The 23,563-nt window shown below is 40.8% G+C and overlaps 1 protein-coding gene and 1 non-coding gene across 5 annotated transcripts in view; both read left to right on the forward strand.

The window, feature by feature from the left end:
- The window catches only part of SNX5 (sorting nexin 5), a 26,843-nt gene extending 3,717 nt beyond the window's left edge, over positions 1-23,126 (forward strand). For 2 of the 4 annotated variants that reach the window (XM_023217803.2, XM_023217802.2), the window contains 12 exons: positions 8,146-8,250; positions 9,733-9,843; positions 11,088-11,209; positions 12,710-12,833; positions 13,527-13,622; positions 14,724-14,829; positions 14,917-14,992; positions 16,021-16,060; positions 16,148-16,234; positions 17,456-17,615; positions 21,529-21,614; positions 22,319-23,126. In XM_023217803.2, the coding sequence (XP_023073571.1) occupies positions 8,146-8,250; positions 9,733-9,843; positions 11,088-11,209; positions 12,710-12,833; positions 13,527-13,622; positions 14,724-14,829; positions 14,917-14,992; positions 16,021-16,060; positions 16,148-16,234; positions 17,456-17,615; positions 21,529-21,614; positions 22,319-22,369 (1,164 nt within the window). In that variant the 3' untranslated portion in view covers positions 22,370-23,126. The remainder of the gene's footprint in view (positions 1-8,145; positions 8,251-9,732; positions 9,844-11,087; positions 11,210-12,709; positions 12,834-13,526; positions 13,623-14,723; positions 14,830-14,916; positions 14,993-16,020; positions 16,061-16,147; positions 16,235-17,455; positions 17,616-21,528; positions 21,615-22,318) is intronic. The other 2 variants (XM_026456114.2, XM_023217804.2) reach the window with 1 other exon arrangement.
- Positions 2,382-2,618, forward strand: LOC111546539. Its single transcript, XR_002732808.2, has one exon. It is a non-coding gene; the product is annotated as a small nucleolar RNA SNORD17 (small nucleolar RNA).
- Positions 23,127-23,563: the final 437 nt, after the last annotated feature.

A 23,563-nucleotide genomic window follows, 5' to 3' on the forward strand; every position in this document is an offset into this window, starting at 1 on the left:
CCCTCCCATGGTAATAGTAAGAAGTCAAAATTGCCTGCTTGAGAATCACTGGTTTAAACGGACTTCCTTCTAAAATGATGTGAAATGGGTGGGGTCAGGTTGTGTTATGGAAGCTGGTCTTTGTGTGCTTGTTGCGAATTTTTCAGGTTTTGTATTAATCTTGCCTAAGGAAGTAACATGCCATGTAAAAATTAGCATTGTTGGATATCTTTGTGAGAATTAAGCTTTTCCACTAATACTGAGGAACTGTATCAAAAGGTGGTGAAAGATGGTTTTCTTCAGCAGGTTCTGGGTACTTGAGGGTTACAAAGGGAGGGCTTCATGTTTGTGAGTGCAGGCTTTGAACACTGGAAACCTACCTGAGTTTCTTGTGCTGCAGAGGGGAACTTGGTTTAAAATCCTGCTGTTTTCAACATTTTGCTGTCTTTATTATCAGGGTCTTGTTGCTTGAGCAAATTAGGTGAGAACGGTTCTATAGGTTAGTGCCCTGAATGTCTCAAATAGCCTGTGGTCAAACAAGTGTGGAGTGAAGTTAAATAGTATTTAAGGAAATAGGCTAATTTTAATGATCCCAATAGTGAGAAAACTATTTCAGAGCTTTGTAAGTTCTGTCTTGTCTTATTGAAATTGTGAAGGAAGATGGCCATAGGATAGCTCTCATCTCACATGAATGTGGTAAATTTGATTTTTTAAAGTATAAATTAGGTTTCTCTGCATGATCTAACTTTCCAAAAAGTGGCTTCTTCACCCTTAATACCTATTTTCTGATTGGCCATTGAGGTACTCTGACAAGGTCTAAAAGAGATTCACACCTTTGCATGCTGCCTAGAGGCAAACCATAGTACCTAAGGAGTGTGTGAATTGCAGTGTGCGGGGCAGCCAAGACTTCAATTTAGAAATGGAGGTCCTTGGCTTGACTCTTCCCCTTTTTACATTTTGGCATAACTTTTAGGCATTCCTATATGGTCTGGAGAGAAAAGTATCATTTTCTGCCTGAAAAGCTCAGTTTCTGAAGGGCACACTCCTCAGCATTCTAGTCATGGTAAATGGTGAGGAATACAAATCCAGATGGCTCCCCTCGCAGGGTTTCACTTTTTCTTTCAAGAGCACCGCAAAGCTAGGACATTGTGCTGTTAGGTACTTGGTAGCTGGCGGGTGATAAAATGTTGGACTTCTTCCCCCACCCTTCCTATAGCTTTCGTGAATTTTATTTTGAATTCTTGTTTTTATTTTGTTTAGAATTCTTTTTTTCAAGATAGTCTTGCTGTGTTGTCCAAGCTGGTATCGAACTCCTGGGCTCAGGCCAGCCTCCCGCACTCAGTCTCCTGAATGGGCCCCTGCCTTGAGTATTGGAATATTTACATCTGAATGCTTTGGGAAATTTGCTGTACCTCAAACTCAGAGTGAAAGAAATGTCCAACCAAAAAGCAGGCAGCTTGCTCTCCATGCTGCCATTTGTGTCTCAAACTGAGATGACCAAGTTTAAGTTCAAACTGGCAGCTCTACCACTGTTGCTGAAACGTCTTTCTTGGTAAAGGTAAATTCTGAAACCTATTTCCTATTCATCTTGGTTTGATCATGAAGTGAGACCCATCGAAGGCAGTGAACGTCCTTCAACACCCTCATCCACATGAGTAATATGGACCATCTTAGCTTTGTCGAAGAGGGCTTGTTCCAGCCTTGGCGACAGAGTGAGACGCTGCTACAAAAAGAAGGGGGCTTGCTGACTTGATATGCCAGCGAACTTTTGGGAGGGAGCCTTGATGGGATTCGGTAGTAGGGAAGGCCTTTAGCTCTGAATAAAGGAAATTGGCATTTCTGTTTTTTACTTTTTGAGACAGGGTCTCAGGGTCTCAGCCTGCTCCCAGGCTGGAGTTCAGTGCTCTGATCATAGTTCACTGCAGACTCAAAATCCTGAGCTCAAGTGATCTTCCCACCTCAACCTCCCAGAGTGTTGGGAGTACAGGCATGGGCCACCGAGCCTAGCTGGTTTTTTTTTTTTTTTTTTTTTTTTTTTTTGAGGCCTTGCTTTGTTGTCCAGGCTTGTCTGAAACTCCTGGCCGCAGGCGATCCTCCTGCCTCAGCCTCCCAAAGTGCTGGGATTTCAGACAAGAACCTCTGCCTGGCTGGGTTTCTGTGTTATTCATTTGTTGGACCTGCTTTCTTGGTAGCAGTGGTGTATTGATTCCCATTAGGATTTCTCTGCCAGGAGATCCTTACAGATCATGTAGTTCAATCCTTTTGCTTTGTGAATTCATTTGAAACTATTATAATTTCGGTACGTAGTAATTAATGGATTTCTTGACATGCATTAGATATTTAAGGCAGTAATTTAACTCTGGTTCCACGTTGATTCCATTAGTGCATGGGCTTGCAGCCTTGTGAAATGATGATTCAGTTTATCCATTCGCTGAGTGCGCTGCACTGACCTCCTTCCAAGCCTCAGTTCCTGTTCTAGGAACTTGAGGCTATGTAGCCTGCAAATGCCCTGCAGTCTGCAGTGTTCTACTGTGAACTGCTTGTGTGTTGGCAGGCTACCGGTAAGAATGGTTGGTGTTAGCAGGGATGGGGCCCTCTGGGACCCATCTCACAAAGATGAGTGGTGAAAATCTGATCACTTGCTGCAGCCCTTCAGTTTTTTATTAAGCTGATGCCTGAGTAGCTTTAATAGCTTAATTAGCTATGTTAGTAGACTGAGATCTTCTGTTAGAAGTCCTTAGTTCTGTTTTCCTTGGGGACTAAGAAATTATATTGCAGGCCTGAATTACAGGAAAATGAGAACCAATTGGCTAGGGAATGAGAGCCAATACCTGTAAAAGCAGAGTTGGGCGGGGTGCGGTGGCTCACGTCTGTAATCCCAGCACTTTGGGAGGCTGAGGCGGGCAGATCACGAGGTCAGGAGTTAGAGATTAGCCTAACCAACATGGTAGAACCCCTTCTCTACTAAAAATACAAAAATTAGCCGGATGTGGTGGTGTGCACTTGTAATCCCAGCTACTCAGGAGGCTGAGGCAGGAGTATCTAGGATAATTGAACCCGGGAGGCGGAGGTTGCGGTGAGCTGAGATTGTGCCACTGCCCTCCAGCCTGGGCGACAGAGTGAGGCTCCGTCTCAAAAAAAAAAAAAAAGGCAGAGTTAATGTATTGCTTATAGTTAGTTGAACCAGTTGTTTTTCACACACCAGTGCCGTAATCTACAGCTGAGATTGAACACAGTTAAGTAGGTATTAGTTATCTTCAGGATGGAAGAGAACAGTAACAATTCAGAGCACCGAGGGGAACATTGTTTCCTGAAAGTTCAAACAGTAACAAAGTAACATGTTTCCTAAATATGTATCATGTGAATCTTTAATGTTTGTGGACAGTAATACAAATCTAGAGTGTGACAGAACATCTTAGAATTTTATGTCCTCACTTATGAATATTGGACTAGGCAAGGTGTGGATACCTTTCCAGCTGAAAATCTGATCAAGGAGGCAGGCTTCTTTGCTCCATGCTAAGAATCATGGATGATTTGTCATATTGGCCCTCTTTCTGGCAAAATCTTAGTTTCTTAGGCAGTGGAATGTAGCATAACAAAACAAAATCCCTGGAGGCTAGGAACAGTTTGAAAGAAGACACTGTAGCATGTGCTGCTTAAGTACGTATCTCCTGCTTTTGGAATGGAAACTAGGAAGTAATTTAAATAGATACATGTGTTTTTTATCCTATCTCTAGTAATTTATGTGGGATATTCAAATAGGAAAATACGGGCTAGCACTGCATATTGTATACATGTCTTACATTGTATGCAAACAAATGACTATTAGATTCAGATGACTAATTAGATGTAAATGACGTTCAGCTGGCCCCAATCTTTAACCGATCAGAGATTATGGAGTTTAACTTCTTTGGACTGTGTCTTTTTCATTTGGCGCTGTGTCTGCAGTCACCATAACCACTTAGAAAAATCTGTATTTTTTTCTGTTCTCCTTGTGGGTTCTGAGTTTTAGAATCTTGCCTTTTGTGGTCAGTCATCCAGGTGCCCTTTGCCCTCTGTAAGCCATTAAACCTTTTGAAGAGGCAGCTTTGCTGGTATTATTGTCTTGTGCCACAGTGAGTCCTAAGTGAAATTTGGGCCCAAAGTGAGTTTATGAAGATTGGTGGGCAGGAGCTCAAGAGCTGCAGGGTTGTCCTGTAGCCAGTGTCTGATGTGCCCCAACAGGGAAGCTGATGAATAGGTGAGGAAATGCACAGGGATTCCGTAACTGCTTTTCTCCTTTTAGAGAAGTGCTTTGGCTCTCTTACCAAAAGCATTGCGATTTCTTAAAACAGTTGAAAATGTGCTTTCCAAATGAAGCTGTGCTTGTTTACCTCTTGTTTACCATGAAGGCTGATTATAATCTGTATTGTAAGGATTGACCTGGTAGGGAAGTACATCATGAACTGAAACTTTACCTAAAACTTAGAATACGTGAGCCACTGGTTTCAAGAGAAATCTACAAAAGTCAGGTTTTTAAACATTTTTTAAAAGTTCTGAAATAGAGATGAGGTCTCACCATATTGCTCAGGCTGGGTTGTTGGGATTTTTGTTTGTTTTTTTGTTTTGTTTTGTTTGGAGACTCTGTTTTGTTTGGAGGCTCTGTTGCCCAGGCTGAAGTGCAGTGGCTCACTGCAACCTCCGCCTCCCAGGTTCAAGCAGTTCTCCTGCCTCAGCCTCCTCAGTAGCTGGGATTACAGGCACGTGCTACCACACCAGACTGATTTTTTTTTTTTTTTATAAGACGGAGTTTCACTCTCATCGCCCAGGCCGGAGTGCAGTGGGGTGATCTTGGCTCACTGCAACCTCTGCCTCCTGGGTTCAAGCGATTCTCCTGCCTCAGATGTTACAAAGCTTATGGTGGCAGTTTGCAACAGTTAACAAAGCAGGCTTCAGAACCACGTTCCCGCCTTGGGCATGCCAGACCTTTACCATGCAAAGTTGGCCCTGTTGGCCAACACTGAGCCTCTGCTTTAGGCCACATGTGAGTAGCTGGGATTGCATGTGTGCGCCACCACGCCCAGCTAATTGTTGTGTTTTTGGTAGAGATGGAGTTTCAGCATGTTGGCCAATATGTTCTCGATCTCCTGACCTTGTGATCCACCTACCTCCGTCTCCCAAAGTGCTGGGATTACAGGCGTAAACCACCATGCCTGGCCAATTTTTGTGTTTTTAGTAGAGACGGGGTTTCACCATGTTGGTCAGGCTGGTCTCGATACCCTGACCTCAGGTGATCTGCCTACCTTGGCCTCCCAAAGTGCTGGGATTATAGGCGTGAGCCACCACACCCAGCCAGAAGTCAGTTTTAAAACTTAAATTATTTGAGAGTAGGTATATTTTCAGTTTGATTCTTACAAGTGACCTAAGGGATCTGGTAAAGAGGTAAAACTTTGCATGGTAAAGGTCTGGCATGCCCAAGGCGGAACTTGGTTCTGAAGCCTGCTTTGTCAACTGTTGTAAACTGCCACTGTAAGCATTGTAACATCTGTGGCCTAAGGCAGAGACATCAGTGTTGGCCAGCAGGGCTAAGGAGTACTCTGAGCCCTTCAAGCTAAGGGGGGATGGAGGCAGAGGCAAGTGAGAGGGGAAGAGTGGAGCCTGGTCATTATTTAGCAAGTTCTGTAGCACTGTGGAGTGGGTTTGTTGTCTAAGGAGAAGAAGGAATGCTGAACTTTAGTTATGCTTGATGCTTCCTGAGCGAGGGTACAAATGCTGACTTAGAAGCTCTAGTCATTTCACTACTTTCTACCCATGTTTGTCTCATCTGGAGGGTTATATGCTGTAGTATGAGGAAGTTCGTTTAACTTGTGCCTGGGGAGCATTGAGTTGGTGATGGCCTGGATGCTGAGGGATTTTGCCAGTATTCTCTTTTAGACAGTTCTTTAAGGTCTAAATACAGAATTGCAGTATTTGCTTATTTGGTGGTTAGGACTATCATGTCAAGTGATTGGATTTTTGCTTGAATCCCTTCCTAGGGTGAAGTGTCTGGGCAGAAATGGCTGCTAGTGAAGCTTGAATGTTTGATATGCTGTGGTTGCAGTCACTCATACCTAGTAGTTTTCTTCTTTTTGTCCTCATCACATTCTGAAACAAAAAATGTTTCTATACTAACCAGGAAGGAAGACAGGTATAGTCAGGGGTATTACCTCTACATGGGAAAAGGGACGAAAACAGAAGATAATTATTCAGAGGAACGAAAAGCAGCTAAAGCAGCTGGTAGCATCCATTGTAGCTTTAACTGTGGTGCTTGAATGAGCTGCATTTACTTGATTACATCCCCTTTGGGTCCTTCTATTTGAATTCCAGGGGTATCCCATGTGGAGTTCACAGGCTCAGTGAGTTTGCTGGGCTTATGAGCAAAAATGGAACTGTCAGCATATTCATTTGAGCGGTGCTAGAAGTCAGGGTTTGTGACTTCTTTAGGAAATGGAATCTTAGGAAATGTGGCAGTTTTAGAGCTCTGGGAAACGCACCTTAGACCTGTCCTGTGAGATGCCCTGTGTCTCCTCCAGAGACCATGGCTACTTCTTACACCTGGCTCTGTGGATTCCTGTTCTTGGGCCTGGCTGACCTTGACAGATAAGCCTAAGATCAGTAGAGTCGTTGGTATTCCTCTGCACATCTCAGTTAATGGTCTGAGGTATTGTTTTTAAAGGCCGTATTTGCCCAGTGTTAACTCAGCAGAAGGAAGGAAACTCTTATCAGAAAATATGCCAGAGCTGGAGTCACAGTTATGATCAAATGAAGTCTCTGACCTTGAAGCTTTATCTTTGTTTGCAGAGATCTCACAAATGGACATGTGAAAATTAAGCCAGACAAGCAGGTATTTCATAGGAATTATCAATAATTCATTTGGAAGAAAAAGTACTTAGGTTGAGATGTGAGGACTCAAAAGTGTCTGTTTTGATGTTACTAATAGTTGATGTTAAAAATCAACTTCTGGTGACTACTTGAGCTTAATTTCTTGGAGGAAAGCCATTGTGATATCTCCCTCTGGCTTTCAGAATTATAAATATACAGTGCTTAAGGAAAAGGGAAGTACTTGAAACTTTTAAGTAATCCATGTGCTTTTAGTGAATATATTTAGTCTTTTTGTAGCTGATTGACTAGATTTTCAAGTTTTAGAGATTAAGTAGCTAATTTTTAGTCTTGAACTTTTTAGTTTAAAGAAAGGGACCCAAAGGGAAATTTGGAGTGAAATACCTCATCTTCTTAATTCTAATCTTCACTTGGCATTCCCTGCTTTGGGTAATCCAGTGTTATGACAACTTGAGCACTTTTTACAGCAAAAGGAATGGGGCAATGAGAGGCTTACTCTGTGAGTTCCTCGCGCCTTGTGTGTCAAGCTTTCAGATTGGCCACCACCTTGTCTGCTTTAATTTACCTTTATTTAAGTTACTTTTCCCTAATAGCCCAGTTCCTATCAGTGCTGCCACTGTTCTCTCTCTGTCTCTCTCTTTTTTTTTTTGACTGGCAGAAATGGAGTTACGTAGTTTTTTCCTCTGAATTTCCAGCTCACAAAATTAGTTGAGTATTCAAAGCAGTGTTCACACTTGTTGCTCATGTGTAACCACAGTGGGATTGTACTAATTAAGTAAGGCCTTGGTGGGTTTTTCTAATTCACCCCTCCTGTCTAGATTCCTTGGCTGTTTGAAACAGTCCCAGGTTTACTCTGAACTGTCCACCCAGGATCCTACTCCTCATGACAGTTCTCTGTGCCATCTCCCTAGGTTTTCCTGTCAGATGTTTGTGTGGCCTGGTTAATGCCTCTTGAATGTTCATTGTACTTTGGCATTTATGTAAGAATTCAAGATTTTGTTCTATTTAGTACAGGCCTTAGTGTACAGTCAGGTATTTGGCCAAATGTATTTCTCATGTAGGCATAAAAACATGTACTGTACATGACATTATTGTAGCAGTTGTTTTGTTTACATTACAGGAATACTTTGGATATACCAATGCATTTGAAGAAGGGGTGTTCCCTCAGTTTCGAATAAACTTAGAAATGTCTCAGTTGACATTTCTAAATGATCTACGTATAAACTGCTTTTTAGTAACTACTCATTTTTGGAGTAATTTTTTAGGGCCAAATGAGTTTGAAACTAATATGCAAAAAATGTATTTCAGCTGAGATCTGTATCTGTGGACCTGAATGTTGATCCCTCACTTCAGATTGACATACCTGATGCACTCAGTGAGAGAGATAAAGTCAAATTTACAGTGCACACAAAGGTAAGTAACATACAGTGGTAATATAGTGTTGGGTTGCAGCCTTGTTATTCACAGTGGATGTGAGAAGAGATTCCCTGAGCTTGAAACAGTTGCTATTCATAGGGTAGCACTATTAAGTGAGAACTTCCCTAATCTCACAGTAAGCATCAGGTGAGTGCCATTTTGGCAGCAGCATTCTGCTCTGGCAGAGCCCTGAGCTGTCTTTTTTTTTTTTGACAGTCTCACTGTGTTGCCCAGGCTAGAATGAAGTGGCGCCATCTTGACTCACTGTAACCTCCACTTCCCGGGTTCAAGCAATTCTCGTGCCTCAGCCACCAGAGTAGCTGGGATTACAGGCCTGAGCCACCACACCCAGCTAATTTTTATATTTTTAGTAGAGATGGAGTTTCACTGTGTTAGCCAAACTGGTCTCAAAGTCCTGACCTCAGGTAATGCACATGCCTCAGCTTCCCAAAGTGCTGGGATTGAAGGCTTGAGCCAGAGCCATCACACCCCAGGGCCCCACCTTCGTTTTTAATTTGCATCCAAGGGAAGTTTCTCTCTGTAGCTCGCTGTTTTTTTCAGCATTTACTAAATTGGGAAGGACCTTTCCCATGTGGTTTTTTCTTAATGCTTGGGCGGCTTGAATAGCACACTTCAGTTATTCCGGAGGCAGTGTAAAAAGACTGGTGACATAATTCTCTGCCTGAGCTTACCAGATCAAAGGAGGTAAAATCAGCATTCACTGGAGTGAAAAGGAAGGAAGCCAGGGACAATTTTTAGAACCATAGTAAGTTACAGCTAAGAGGTTTTTTTAAAATGTATTTTTCTTTTTTGTTATAAGTTGGGGGTAGGGGGTAAATTAAGACTTAAAAAAGTAGAATTTGAGCCTGGGTTGGGTGGCTCACACCTGTAATCCTAGCACTTCGGGAGGCCAAGACAGGCACATCTCTTGAGCCTGGGCAACGTGGCAAAAACCTCTCTCTTCCAAAAATATAAAAATTATCTGGATGTGGTAGCGCACACCTGCAGTTCCAGCTACTCAGGAGGCTGAGGTGGGAGGATGACTTGAAAGCCTGGAAGGCAGAGGTTGCAGTGAGCCAAGAAGCCAAGATCATTTCACTGCACTCCAGCCTGGGTGACAGCCAGACCCTGTTCCAAAAATGTATATATACAAAAAAAAGTACACAGAAACAAAAAAAATAGAATTAGGGTTGTGGCTTACTTGTTGGAACTGAACTTCTACCAGTAGATTATCTGATTGGATATTCATTACAAGCTTCAGAAAGGTGGAGTTTGGGGAGAAATCCTTAAGAGTTCCTTAGAGTTCAGGTTGAATCTTAGCTAGGACTTCCATGATCGGAGATCATGTATTACTGCTTGGTTCTTTACTGGATCATATTATGATGTATTATGCAGAATTTTCCCACCATGTAGCCTACGAAACCCAAATCACTTATCTAAAAGTCGTGATTACCAGTTAATTTCTTTCTTTCTTTACAGACCACATTGCCCACGTTTCAGAGCCCAGAGTTTTCTGTCACAAGGCAACATGAAGACTTTGTGTGGCTACATGACACTCTTACTGAAACAACAGACTATGCTGGGCTTATTGTGAGTCTTTTAGAAACTCAAATAAGCTAGTTCTTTCTGTTTTGCCTTGCTATGCATTTAGTTTAAAAGAGACTTATATTCACTTTTTGTAATGGATTGTGAAAAGTTAGATTTCATCTACCTATGGGAGTATTTGCTAACTGTCAAGTGGAAAATATGTGAAGGAAATAGTGTTGGAGCTTTGAGGTGGTGCATCCAGGCTTACATTATTTACATTGTAAAGGGGTGTGAACAGTGTAATGACTTTAGTCTTACCTACCTTTAGATTTGGTTTTTTTCTCTGGTATGTTTTTTTCCACTGTCAGTAGAATTGATTTCTAGGAAACATTAGTATTGGTAATAGTTTGTGATAAGATTTCTCAAAAGTTGCTGAAGGAGGCCATACCTGTAATCCTAGCACTTTGGGAGGCTGAGGTGGGTGGGTCACCTGAGCTCAGGATTTTAAGACGTGCCTGGGCAACATATTGAGACTCTGTCTCTACTAAAAGTACAAAAAAATTTGCTGGGTGTGGTGACACATACCTGTTGTCCCAGCTACTGGGGAGGCTGAGGCATGAGAATCGCTTGAACTTGGGAGGCAGAGGTGTTGCAGTGAGCCGAGGCCATGCCACCTCACGACAGAGTGGGACTCTTGTCTCCTAGAAACAAAAGAAGTGCTCAAGGAGGCAGTTTTCACCCTTGATTGTTAATTCTTGGCTGCAGGAACAGACTTAAACTGATTTTAAAGGAGATTTCCATGCATTTTGTCCTGCCAGGCAGACTGAAGAATCTGTCCAAATGATGACTTCTTAATAAACAAAATTAGTACTGAAGTTTATATTTAGATATATTCTGTTCATTCAAAATTAGAGTCCTTAATTATCCTTTGGGATTAGGAAAAAAATTCCTTTGGAATACTGGAGACTGTATAATCTTGATGGCTAATCGTTGGTGTTTGGCATTCGTTGTACTAGTTTTAGGCCAACATTGAAGCAGTATAGATACTGTTGTGCTCTGAACATTGTCTGTAATGGATAAACTGAACAAATGATTGCCATCAAAGTGAATACGCAACTCAGGAAGACACCTCATTTTAAGTGGCCAGAAGAAATAAGGAAGGTTAAGAAAAACAGGAGTTGACTTTTAAATAGCCCCACAGGAGTGGAGTGGTTGTCTCCTGTGGACCAGCAAGAGTAGAATGAGGCACCAACTAGAAAACATCGCTGCTGGGACGAGAGGCTCATGAGTTCCTGCCTCTGCTGCAGATTCCACCTGCTCCTACGAAGCCCGACTTTGATGGTCCTCGAGAGAAGATGCAGAAACTGGGAGAAGGTGAAGGGTCTATGACCAAAGAAGAATTTGCCAAGATGAAACAAGAACTGGAAGCGTAAGTGGATTTTCCTGGTGGGCTCTGTCTTTTGAGAAGTAGAAAAGTGGTGCTGTATGCAAAAATAAGTAGAAGAACTTGACTTAATTTTGTTTTAAGTGCAGCTGTTAATTAGGTCCCTAGCGTGATTTTCTAAAACTAGTAATACATCTTGCATAGTGTGGGGCATGGTCTTTGTACTTCACACATTGATTCATTGGAGGCCATTGACACTAATACCTGATAGACTAGTTGTTTTTTCCCATATGTAGAGCATACTTATTAGGGATGCTGGTCTGGCACAGTGAGGAAATAAACTTTTGTGCCTTTATAAATTGCTCATAATGTACAAAACTTTTCTTTCAGAAGGTTGATTACCAGACGTTTAGAAGAAACTAGATTGTAATGAATGTTGTTACATGAAAAAAAAATTTTTTTTTTTTTTGAGACGAGTTCTTGCTCTCTTGCCCAGGCTGGAGTGCAATGGTGCTATCTCACTGCAACCTCCACCTCACAGGCTTCAGTGATCCTCCCAAAAAATCAGTCCCCTGAGTAACTGGGACCATGGTTACTGGGACTGCTGGCACACGCCACCACACTCAGCTAACTAAAAATTTTTTTAGAGATGGGATTTCGTCATGTTGCCCAGGCTGGTCTCAAACTCCTGAGCTCAAGTGATCCGCTCGCCTTTGCCTCGCATAGTGCTGAGATTATAGTGAGCCATCCCCGGGCCAGAACAAATAATGAGTGCTGTTACAGAGCAGCATTCTCAGTAACCATCACATTGATTTGAAAGAGAGTCCAGGTCTATAGGCAGCAAGTATATTTTAATCTGGTTGTCATTTATTTTTTTCAAACAAAAATAGATTTTTGGAAAGTTTCTTGTGAATCCGTCCTTGACTTCCTCATCTTAGCTGAAAAGTACTCATTCCTCCGCTCTTCCTCCATCAGCTCCGAGTCCCCAAGGCCCTGTGTCATCTAGGGCAGCACTCAAACCTCCAGGCACTGAAAGCATTTAGCACACACTTGAATGGCTTTGGGACCAGCTCTGGGGAATGAGGCACTGAACACAACAGACCCAAGTTTCTACCATTAGAAATTTTAAGGTGACAATGTCTAGGTTGAGATAAAGCTGCTTTGTAATTTTTGTTAACTTTTAGCTTCATTAGACTCATGCCGTGTACTCAGGCTGCAGAGTTATAGGGTTTTCATTGCTTTAAAGATGTTCTGTGGCTGCTAACTAACAGTAATTGCATGTAGATTTGGGAGCTCATGGACTTGATCCATCAAATCCAATGACAACATTGCTTTCCTCCATAGGCTTATTCCACAGATTCAAAAATGGCAGTTGCCTTACTATCTAACCAGGTTCAGTAAAATCAGGTTATACTGAAACACTGTTTGGTCCAGTTGCAGTGTTTTTTGTGGTGGCATGAGCAGAGCCATAGAATTAACCAGGAGTGGTATTGCTCAGGTAATTGAGCTGTGTCAACTGAATGCTGTGTGCGCATCTCTTTTCAGTGAGTATCTCGCTGTTTTTAAGAAGACTGTCTCCTCCCATGAAGTCTTTCTTCAGCGGCTTTCTTCTCACGCTGTTCTCAGTAAAGATCGCAACTTTCATGTTTTCCTGGAATATGATCAGGATGTAAGGCATTTTTATTTCGTTTTGATAATCCACTTCAAATGTTTATACTTTCAAAATGTTCTTGATAGTTTCTAGAAAATAGACTGCTTTAGAGTTTTGAATTTCTTACACAATGGAAACCTTTTTAGATGCTGCTTTTCCTTCATTGTATAAGTCATTTTTTGTAAAACTCTGCTTAAAGAAAATTTTGACTTTTTCGCCCTTGGAAAACCTAGGTTTCTTTTTAAGAAATTTAACAGTCCCAAACATCCCTTCATTTCTTAACAATCCCAAAGTTAACTAAGTTCATTTTAAGGGAATTAAAATTTGTGTAATTTATTTTCTTCCCAGCTACCCTTTTTGTTGAATTATGACTTTTATGCTGTTTTTCTTTTTATCATGTTTTGGTTTTTGCTACTTAATATGTATAGAAGAGAACAGTAATTTTCCCAAGGATTTCAGAGCCAGTAAGACTTGGCTTCTAGTCAGTCTTTCAAAATCTCTTAAGCCTTTTAGAATGAGTTGACCTACCTATGTTTAGGTTTAGCCATTATGTGTTTTTAAAACTTGGAGGTTAAGGCAGAATTAAAGATACTTCGTGCATTTGCCTGTAGTAATAAAGAGGATTACTTAAAATGTTATTCAGAACTTCTTTAAGAGAACCTAGAAAAATACATACCATATAAACTGTTCTTTGGAATTTTCTTCCTTTAGCTAAGTGTTAGGCGGAAAAATACTAAAGAGATGTTTGGTGGCTTCTTCAAAAGTGTGGTGAAAAGTGCTGATGAAGTCCTTTTTACTGGAGTTAAGGTTAGTGGCCTTTGGCTGTTGGAGAAAATTTTTGACTTCATTGGGAGTAGGTGACCTTTTATTTCTTTGAAAGAGATACTTGTGAAGCAAATGGTTAACTTTTAAGAAATGGAAGTTTTCTTCAAATTTTGGTAATTTTCATCTACTTATTCAGTTTTCACTTATTTCCCAAAGCACCTTGTTCTCTCCAAGAAGCAACTTGAACCTTTCCACACTTGGCTTCATTTTCTTTTTTTTCTGTAAGGAGGGAGATTACTCAGTTAATTTCTAAAATAATATACAAGATCAGTATTTTATCCCATTCTCAGAACTACACTATCCAGTTTGGTCACCAACTACAGGTGATGGAGAAGCACTTGACATGTAACCTAGCTGGCACAACTAAGGAACCAAACTTTAGATTTTATTTACATATTGTATTTCAAGGCGTTAGCACAAAGATAAGAATACAGAAATTTCTGAACATTTCCATTACCCTTATAGGTGTGATTTACTTTCTTCTCGGGCCTTCTCATTCCTTTGTAACTGAGTAACCCTTACAGTTACTATCTGGTATCTGCCTCTGCTATTCCAGGGAGCCCAGAATACAGGTGCTCAGTAGAGCGGGCATCATCAGAAATTAGGAAACTCGGACTTAGTCCAGTTTAAGGTATATGGGACAGTCCTCTATCCATGCATTATGGGATATTTGGCATTGGCATCCTTGGCCAGTGCCTGCCAGATACCTGGATTTCCTCCCAGTCTGAAACCAATGGAGAAAAAAAACCCTCATTCACACAATGCAAGGCTAAGTGGCCATATTCCACCTGGTAGAACCATTGTACTAGTGTGAAATAGCTGGGTCTTAGGATGCCAGTTTTACTGGTGATTGTTACGTGTTTCTTCTGTAGACATTTTCTGCCAGCCCTTGATTTTTGCCAGCCTTGGTTAAGAAATAGTATCGTAAATTTGTAATTCCCTGATCTGTAGAGGTTAAACTTTAGTCATGTTTATTTGCTATGTTCTAAGCAATATATTTTTATATTGATAAATACAAACGACTGCAGGGATAGTATATTTTCACATTCATGAAATGTCTGGTTCTTTTTTTCTTCCTTTTAGGAGGTAGATGACTTCTTTGAGCAAGAGAAGAACTTCCTTATTAACTATTACAATAGAATCAAAGATTCTTGTGTGAAAGCTGACAAAATGACCAGATCTCATAAAAGTAAATATCATTTACCACCAGTCACTTACAGCTTTGCTGATGAGCCTGGCTGTGTTTGGATAAAAAGACTTGTCCTTGTTTCTGCAGATGTTGCCGATGACTATATCCACACTGCAGCCTGCTTACATAGCCTGGCTTTAGAAGAGCCCACAGTCATCAAAAAGTAAGTTTTTTTTGGAAAAGCATTTCCCCTAACCCAATTGACGAGTGCTGAGTGGTAAAATTAAAAGCATAAATGAGTAATGACTATATGGTCCTGCTCTGGAGTTAAAAGCTCAGTAAGACAAGTCTCCAGCACTCATCTTACATGTTCTCTGGACATAAGACACTTATAAGACAATTGTAGGGGACTTGGGCTCTTCTATATGTGAACAAATACAGTAAATGTTGTCAAAGCAATAGTTTCTGTCACACTTAAAAAGCCTGTTTTCTTTAGTTTTGGCATTTGTGAGAGTTTATCTTGAATCTTCCCCTGGCAATTGGAGCTTGCCATTTTGCTTGGTAATGCCCTAGACCTTCTTTTTTTATGGCCTGTGATGCAGCCCCAGGAGATCCTGAGAACATGTGCCTCTGCCCTGGACTTTGAAGAGATTTGGTTATGGTGGTCATGAGAATAATTTAATGACCCCAGTCTGACAGCAGTTTTGATGTACAGTTTTCTGAAATTATCTTCTTTCATTGAATTAAAGACCCTTCCATTTTCACTCTGCACTTACATATATATGTGTTTCAGTTTCTCCATCCTGAGCATTTCTGGTGTAAGACAATATTTTACTTAACATCCAGACGTGGCAAAACAGGTGATACTACTTCTCACTTGAAATTGAAAGACTAATGGCAGAACCATGACGAATTAAATAGCATATTTACTGCTTTGCGATGCCCATAGCAGAGCTCATTAGAACCTGACCTTGGTTTAACACAGCATTGGCTTTTAATAAGAATATTTGGGCACATGGCAGGATGACCAAAGGGTCACCAAGAGGCTGAGTGTGGTGTTGTACATGTGTGTAGTTTTGTGACCATCTTCTCTACTATTTGGGGTCAGTTGAAGTGAGAGCACTTTCAAATTAACGCTAAAGCGCCACAGGCTCGGACTGCTGAGTTGACCCATTCCTGTCTTGCACGCTGGTAAGATCATGTTTATAGATGATTTAAGACCTTACACCAAAATTACATGTACATTTTCAGGTACCTGTTGAAGGTTGCTGAGCTATTTGAAAAGCTTAGGGTAAGGATTTTTGTGTTGGTCTTGATAATATATATTTTATGATCTGTAGCTTTCTGCCTTGATGGTGACCTTTCCTTTTCTATATAGAAAGTAGAGGGTCGAGTTTCATCAGATGAAGATTTGAAGCTAACAGAGCTCCTCCGATACTACATGCTCAACATCGAAGCTGCTAAGGTAGGAAGAGAGTTGCGCTCAGCTTCTCAGAGCAATGCAGGACCAGAAGTCTGTTTAATAGGTTTCTTTATACAAAGGGGCAGAATGAGAATTTATCAGACTTGTTTTTATAAATGACATGCCTTTCTGGCCTTGTATCCATAAAGCTTGTATATCTGACAGTGCTGTGGGGGTTGTGTGGAGTAGACAGGTAATAGTTTGGGGGATGATAGGTTGTTGATGTGGGACATAACATGCAGAAAGGGCTGTTGCTGGGGCAGAGAAGATTTGGGAGTATTTATTGAATTGCAAGTATCCCTGCAGCCTTTGAGCCGTAAGGCTTTATATACATATATGGGCAAAATGGTAAGTAGAATAACCTTTGGGAATGAAACATGCATTGTCTGCATTTCCCTGAACAAATATGTTTTAATTTTATGTGAAATGTATTAAATCAGGCAAAATAAAAGTAGATAGGATTCTCTGCCCTCTGAGGCTGAAATGTCATCAGAAAGTAAGAGTAAAAATTTATTTTTTCCCCCATCATGTAATTTTATTTTAGTTAATTTGCCCTTTGGCATGTTTTCTGAATCTTGGAGTTTTTAAAAACATACTTTTTTAGTAGCTTATTTTCTTCTTTCATGGAATTTGAGCTCACTTAAGATTATTAGAGTATATACAAAAATAGTAGTTTCACCCATCAGTTATTTCACCTAGTTTTAAATGTATAATCTATATATCATAATTGCAGATTTCAGATACTGAAGTAATTTCTACTTCGTTGTAAGATTGCAAAGAACCTTTATATCTGACTAAGTGGATCTCCAAGGTAGATTACCAGAAGCAGGATTTGCAGGGTAGGGTTAACTTCATTGCCCAGTTTTATTTTAGCAGCTCTCACAACTTCACTTACCCAGCAGTGGCTGTATATGTGTTCTGATGCACAATATTTAATTTTTGAAGTTAACTTTGTTTACTGAATTAACTGAAAAAAATAGTTCTTCTGTTTTCACTCTTGAGTAATCACTTAATTCATATAAGGGATTCTTTAAAAAAGCTCTCAACAAAGCTATCAGCGTTGCTTATCGCTGCTGAAGCTGCAGATTTAAAACTACTCTGGGAGAGGGAAGGTGTAGAGGTAGATTATTGCCACCTAACATCTCAGGTGGTACATTGGCACTTGGGCTGTTTTTTAGACTGGTTTAGATATTTAGTATGTATACCTGTTAATTTTTTTCCCAGGATCTCTTATACAGACGCACCAAAGCCCTCATTGACTATGAAAACTCAAACAAAGCTCTGGATAAAGCCCGGTTAAAGAGCAAAGACGTCAAGTTGGCTGAGGCACACCAGCAGGAGTGCTGCCAGAAATTTGAACAACTTTCCGAATCTGCAAAAGAAGGTTGAGCAGGGACATTCTTCTTTCTGTATTCTAGTTTGAAAATAATTTCAAACTTAGAAAAGTTGCACAAATAGTGCAAAAAAAACGCCTATCTATCCTTCACCCAGTGTCAGCACTTCACCCCATCTGCCTTATCACTTGCACATGCACAGTCACCCTCATGGCTTTGTGTGCTTACTAACGTTACACACCTGATTTTTCTGTACCAGTGGAGATTAAATTGCATACATCATGCTCCTTTTAGCCCTAAAAACGTTTATGTCCTAAGACTGAAGACATTCTCTTGTATGGTTACAGTACGGTTATTTGCTGTGATAAGTTTAACTTTGGGACTACAATCTGCTGTCTATTCATGAGGTCTTGACGTCCTCTACAAGATCCAGTCTAGGATTGCATCTGGTTATCTTAGTTATTAGTCTCCTTTACTCTGGAATAGTTCTTAGTTTTTAATGATACCAGTCTTTTTAGAGAATCTCTTTACAATTTCTGTATTTCTGACTTTTGGTTGGTGTCCTCATGTTTTAGATCTGGTTATGGGTTCCTGGCAGAATAGAAGTAATATGCCCTTCTTGGGGTGTCACTTCTGATTGAACATTGTGTCTCTCCTTCCTTTGTGGTGGTAATTTTGATTACCCAGTTAGATAGTATCCAAATCCAATTTCTCCACCGTGTAGTTACTATTTTAACCCCCATCAATCTGTGGTGAGGTAATTTAAGACCACGCAAATATCTTGGTCTTCATCAAACTTCCTCCCTAGATTTAGCATGTATTAATGATTCTTGCCTAAAGCAGCTGTTACTCTGATGGTTGGAGAAAGACGATTTCCCTCATCTCCAGCTCTAACTTGCCTACCCAAGTTGGCACTTGTTATCCTACTACAAAAAGCCTTCCCTTTTCTCAGAGATTTCCTTTATCTTCTTTATTAGAGTCATGAATTCCCAGTTTTTAAAATGGTTTAGGATTCATTATTACCAAGTTATTTTTGATGCTTGTCCAGACTTTGCCAGTAGGATCACCTTTAAGCTGGCATGTGGTTGTAACACCCTAACCCCTCTTTTAGAGCAATAGGCTATGCCAATCTTACTCTACTCCAGCCTTGAAACTGGCCATTTCTTCAGGGAGCCAAGGTTCTTTTTCTTTGAGAACAGTTACCAGCATCTGAGTATGCTCATTGTTGTGGGGTATCTCTGCTTCTGTGCCCTTCAGTGGACTGAGCTAGGAAATGTATGTGTGTGCGCACATGCATGCCGTTGCACACACATGCAGGTTTCAGGGATCACAAGTCCGGTCCATGTCCATGTCCACTGGATTCTTTCTTGCCTTATCCATTTCAGTCCTCAGAGCAGAGGACTTTTACCATTTCCATTGAACATGAGTGTAATATGTAGTCCTTGCCTAAGAGGATTGTGTGGATCTTCTCTGGGGTTCTCAGGAGCCATGGAACGTGCCAGAGCACATGTTGGAATGGATTACCCAGAATGTGAGTAGTTGTAGTTGGGCACTATTGGACTCAACCCCACCCCCTGAACTCATGTTTCCATGAAAAATTCATGTCTTAACTTAGCTTCTCCTAACTTTGTTTCCCAGTGGTTGGGTAATCTAGACGTAGGGAAATGATCTGTTCATCAACATGCCTGAAGCTACCTGGAGGAAACCTAATTCTAATCATTTGTCTTTTTGTCTATTCAGGGTTATAATACAATACCTTAACTGTAAGCCACAGAGCTTCCTGGCAAATGTCACGTAGATAGGCTCTGAGGCTGTCCTGGTTTCTTCTAAAGTAACCTTCGTGCTATTCTGTTCCTGAAACAATTACAGCTTTTTTTTTTTTTAAACTAAAATTTTCAAGGTAAAATATACACACTTCAAAACTACTGAGTTGAAATCTTATAGGCCAGTTCCGTGGCTCTGGCAATTTTAGAGGAGATTAAAGAAAAAACACAAAACTTTAAAAAATGATGCCAATTTAGGACTCCCTTTACTGCCTAAGGTTTTCACCCACATTGATTATATCCTATATTCAAAATGCAAAATAGGTACATAGAATGCTGAGATTGGTGGGTCTTAACCTATGTTTGCCTTTGGTACACGTGCTTTCTGAGACTTGTAGCTAAGCTGACTAGAGTTGAGTCAGTGGGTAAGGGCTGGTTTCACAGCAGTTGAGTAGTTAGCGTATGGAGCCCTGGTACTACGTGTAGGTCCAGAGGAAGACAGGGAGCTTATTTTCACCCAGGATATCCAAGGGACTGATAAACATCACCTTGTAGTGCAAGGACTATAGACTTAACATACCACTATGAAATTTGACTTTTTAACTTGGATGTGGCAGCCTCTATTGTAGTTCTTTTGCAGGAGGAGGGTGAGTCTGCTCTGAACACTTGAGCACCAGCAGAAGGTTGAGTGATGGTCAAAGTTTGACGCAAGTAAAACTGCAAGGCAGAACTTAATGTCACAAATGTAATGAAGGTAGTAGTAGTAGTAGGGCGAGACATGCATATTCTTGGTTTGTTCCAATTTCCAATAGGTCATTAATGCTGAATTCTGATGGCAATAGGAGTAAATGAAAAGGAAGCCTGCCCTAAAGATCATCAAGTAAACCTGTCTTGAATACGAGTAGCAGTTTTCACTGTTTTGGATTTTAAAATGTTTTAAGTTTTATTTTTAATCGGCAAGTCATTGTATTGCATTTATGGAATACATTGTGATCCTTTGATACAGGTATACAGTGTGAAATTATTAGATCAAGCTAATTGACATCTCATTTTTTCAGTGGTAATACATTTGAAATTTACTGTTTCAATATACATTATTGACTCTAGTCACCCTTTTGTGCAATATATCTGAAAATTTATTCCTTGAGTTTATTAGCTGCAGCCTTCTACCCATTCTCTTGCTCCCACTTTCCCCAGCACCCCACCCTCATCCTCTGATAACCATCATTCTATTCTCTACTTCTAGGGGGTTCAACTTAAGATTTTACTGATAAGTGAGATCATGTAATGTTTGTCTTTCTGTGCCTGACTTATTTTATTTGGCATAATGTCCTCTAAGATCCATCCATATTGTCCCATATGACAGAATTTTGTTCTTTTTAAAGGCTGAATAGTGTTATGTGTCTTTACTACATTGTCTTCATCCGCTGATGGACACTTCTCAATTGATTTTGTATTTTGGCTATTGTAAATAAGGCTGCAGTGAACATGGAAGTACAGATACCCCATTGAGATACTGATTTCAATTCCTTTTGTTACATTCCCAGAAATGGGTTTGCTGGATCATATGGTCATTCTATTTTTAGTTTTTTGAGGAACCTCTACCATTTTCCATGGTGGCTGTACTAATTTACATCCCCAGCAACAGTGTAGAAGAGTTCCCCTTTCTCTGCATTGTTGCCAACACTGATGTTTCATCTATTTGAGAAAATTCATTCTAGCAGGTGTGAGGTAATCTCATTGTGGTTTTAATTTGCATTTCCCTAATGGTTAGTGATGCTGAACATTGTTTGCACAAACCTGGTGTGTCTTCTTTTGAGAAGCGTTTTCACAAGCTATTGGTGAAGTATGTGGCTCACCAGCCCCCATACGCCAGCCCTGTTCCCAGTCACTGGCACCTAGAGGGTGAGAGTGAGGCTGCTCATCACATGTTCTCCAAGTTTCCAGCTGTTGCCCTCCCACTCACTGTGCTTGGTGATGCGGTGATGTTTTCCACTTAAAGACAGTGATAGCTGTATCACCACCGTTAATAGAAGATGTCTAGTGTGTCCCGGTCACAGAGATAATACAAATATGAGGAAATAATGCTGGTGCACGAAAGCTTTGGAGACCCTTTGTAAGAATGCCATTTGGTAGTTAAAGTGAACATGAAAATTGTTTAGTTTTTCTTGGGTTTCATAAGCATTTTTTCTTCCTGTAGAACTGATAAATTTCAAACGGAAGAGAGTGGCAGCATTTAGAAAGAATCTAATCGAAATGTCTGAACTGGAAATAAAACATGCCAGGGTAAGTGTTTTCTACAAATGAAGCCAACATCTTTTATGGTTTTTTTCCAAGTTATTTCCCGATTTACTAACCCATTGTCATCAGGCAATTGGGGTGGCCTTGTGATATTAATCCTCTGTAGTACTTAGTTGATGGGAGCCACTCATTGTTTATTTGTAGTCTTGTTTATAATGTCACCCATGACTAATTTTTAGCAACTTTTTTTTTTTTTTCTCTTAATAGAGATGGGGTTTCACCATTTTGGCCAGGCTGGACTTCTGACCTCAGACGATCCACCTGCCTTGGCCTCCCAAAGTGCTGGGATTACAAATGTGAGCTACGGCTACCAGCCCTAATTTCTAGCAACTTTTATTCAATCTTTCCAAGGCCCTCGCCTTCATAGAACAGCACACTGATAATGTCTAAGAAGTTATAGTAAACAGAATCACATTTAGGAGCAAGCAGGTGAGGGCAGAGGTGCATGCTGGGCGAACATCAGCTCTTTGGCTGGTAGCCTTACCCACTGAGGGAGAGGAGCTCTCCCACATGAAATTGGGATGAGTGGTACGTTGCAGTTCACCTGGGATTTCATGAAGAGAAGGGCCAGCTTGCTCTGGCTGACTTTAAATCTCCTGTGAAAAGCTATGTTGGTGGACTTGAGTCATTACAGGTATATGGCAAGTTTTAATAATTCATTGGTCTGCTTTGACTTTTTTTCCCCACAGAACAATGTCTCCCTTTTGCAGAGCTGTATTGACTTGTTCAAGAATAACTGATACGCCTTCACTCAGAAGAAAAGAAATGAATGTGAAAGAAAGCCAAGCATCACTTGCACTTAAATCATTACCACAGAAGATTTATTAGCTTCAACTTTAAAATTATGTGAATAAATATTTTGATTTCTACAAATCTTAACATTTAACCATGTTGGTTTAAAAACATTATTGCTTGCTACTTGGACAAACTAATTTTTCCTTGTGCATTTAATACCTCTGGGCAGAATCTAAATACTGGGTTCTCCTGCAGTTCATCTTTAGTTACTAAGAAAGGGTGTAGGAGACATTTGCCTTCAGGAAACAAGTAGAAGCAATCGCCTGGCCCATGTCCCTACAAACCCATGATTGTCAGGGAGGTGCCAGTTGCAGCAGGTGATTCAGCTGCTCGAGGCAGGTAACAGACCTTCCATTCCTCGCTGAAGGTGGGGTTTGTGTTTTTGTTTTGCCCTGTTACTCCACTGGTAGTCATCTGGTATTGACTACAGCAAGAAACATAACAACAGCAAGAAAATCTCATGTATCTTTATATACTCTTTGCACCTCCTTTTTTTAGTTGAGATACAAATATTTGAGGGGAGAGAAATATCTATGGGTATATATGGAAACATAATGTGGTCTACTTGATAGGATGGCCAGATCTACATTAGGAAGAGTATGAACTCCCTCCCTAGTGGCCATTGCGGGTGAGGGGGGTGTGGTGTATGTCTTCGGGCATTCGTTTTTTATAAAGCATATAATAAAATAATTGTGCTACTAACATACAGCCTGTTTTTGTGGAAACCAAAGCCAGGGTGTGTCCTGGGAATGCAGGTGGTGCTAGGCTTTGGCTGTAGTTACAAGGCTTTCAGGGTCTGCCCAGAGTCCTGGGGGGGGCGGGGGGGGGGCGGACAGGAATGTGGGGTGGTGTCAGGGGAAATTTGTCCTAGTCTTAACATTTTTAAATACTCCAGGCTTTTTTTAGATGGTCTCTAAATCTGGGTTTGTCTGTCTGCTCCTGACCTGATGGAGGTTTGCATTTTGACCAGGGGTTTGACTATAGGGCAGTCGTCCCCAACCTCAGGTCCATGGCTTGTTAGGAAGAGGTGAGCTAGCATTGTTGCCTGAGCTTCGCCTCCTGTCAGATGAGCAGCAGCATTAGGATTCTCACAGGAGTGCGAACCAGTATTGTGAACTGGGCATGCAACAGATCTAGGT

This window comes from Piliocolobus tephrosceles, chromosome 20 (assembly GCF_002776525.5).
Source record: "Piliocolobus tephrosceles isolate RC106 chromosome 20, ASM277652v3, whole genome shotgun sequence".
Lineage (NCBI taxonomy): Eukaryota > Metazoa > Chordata > Mammalia > Primates > Cercopithecidae > Piliocolobus > Piliocolobus tephrosceles.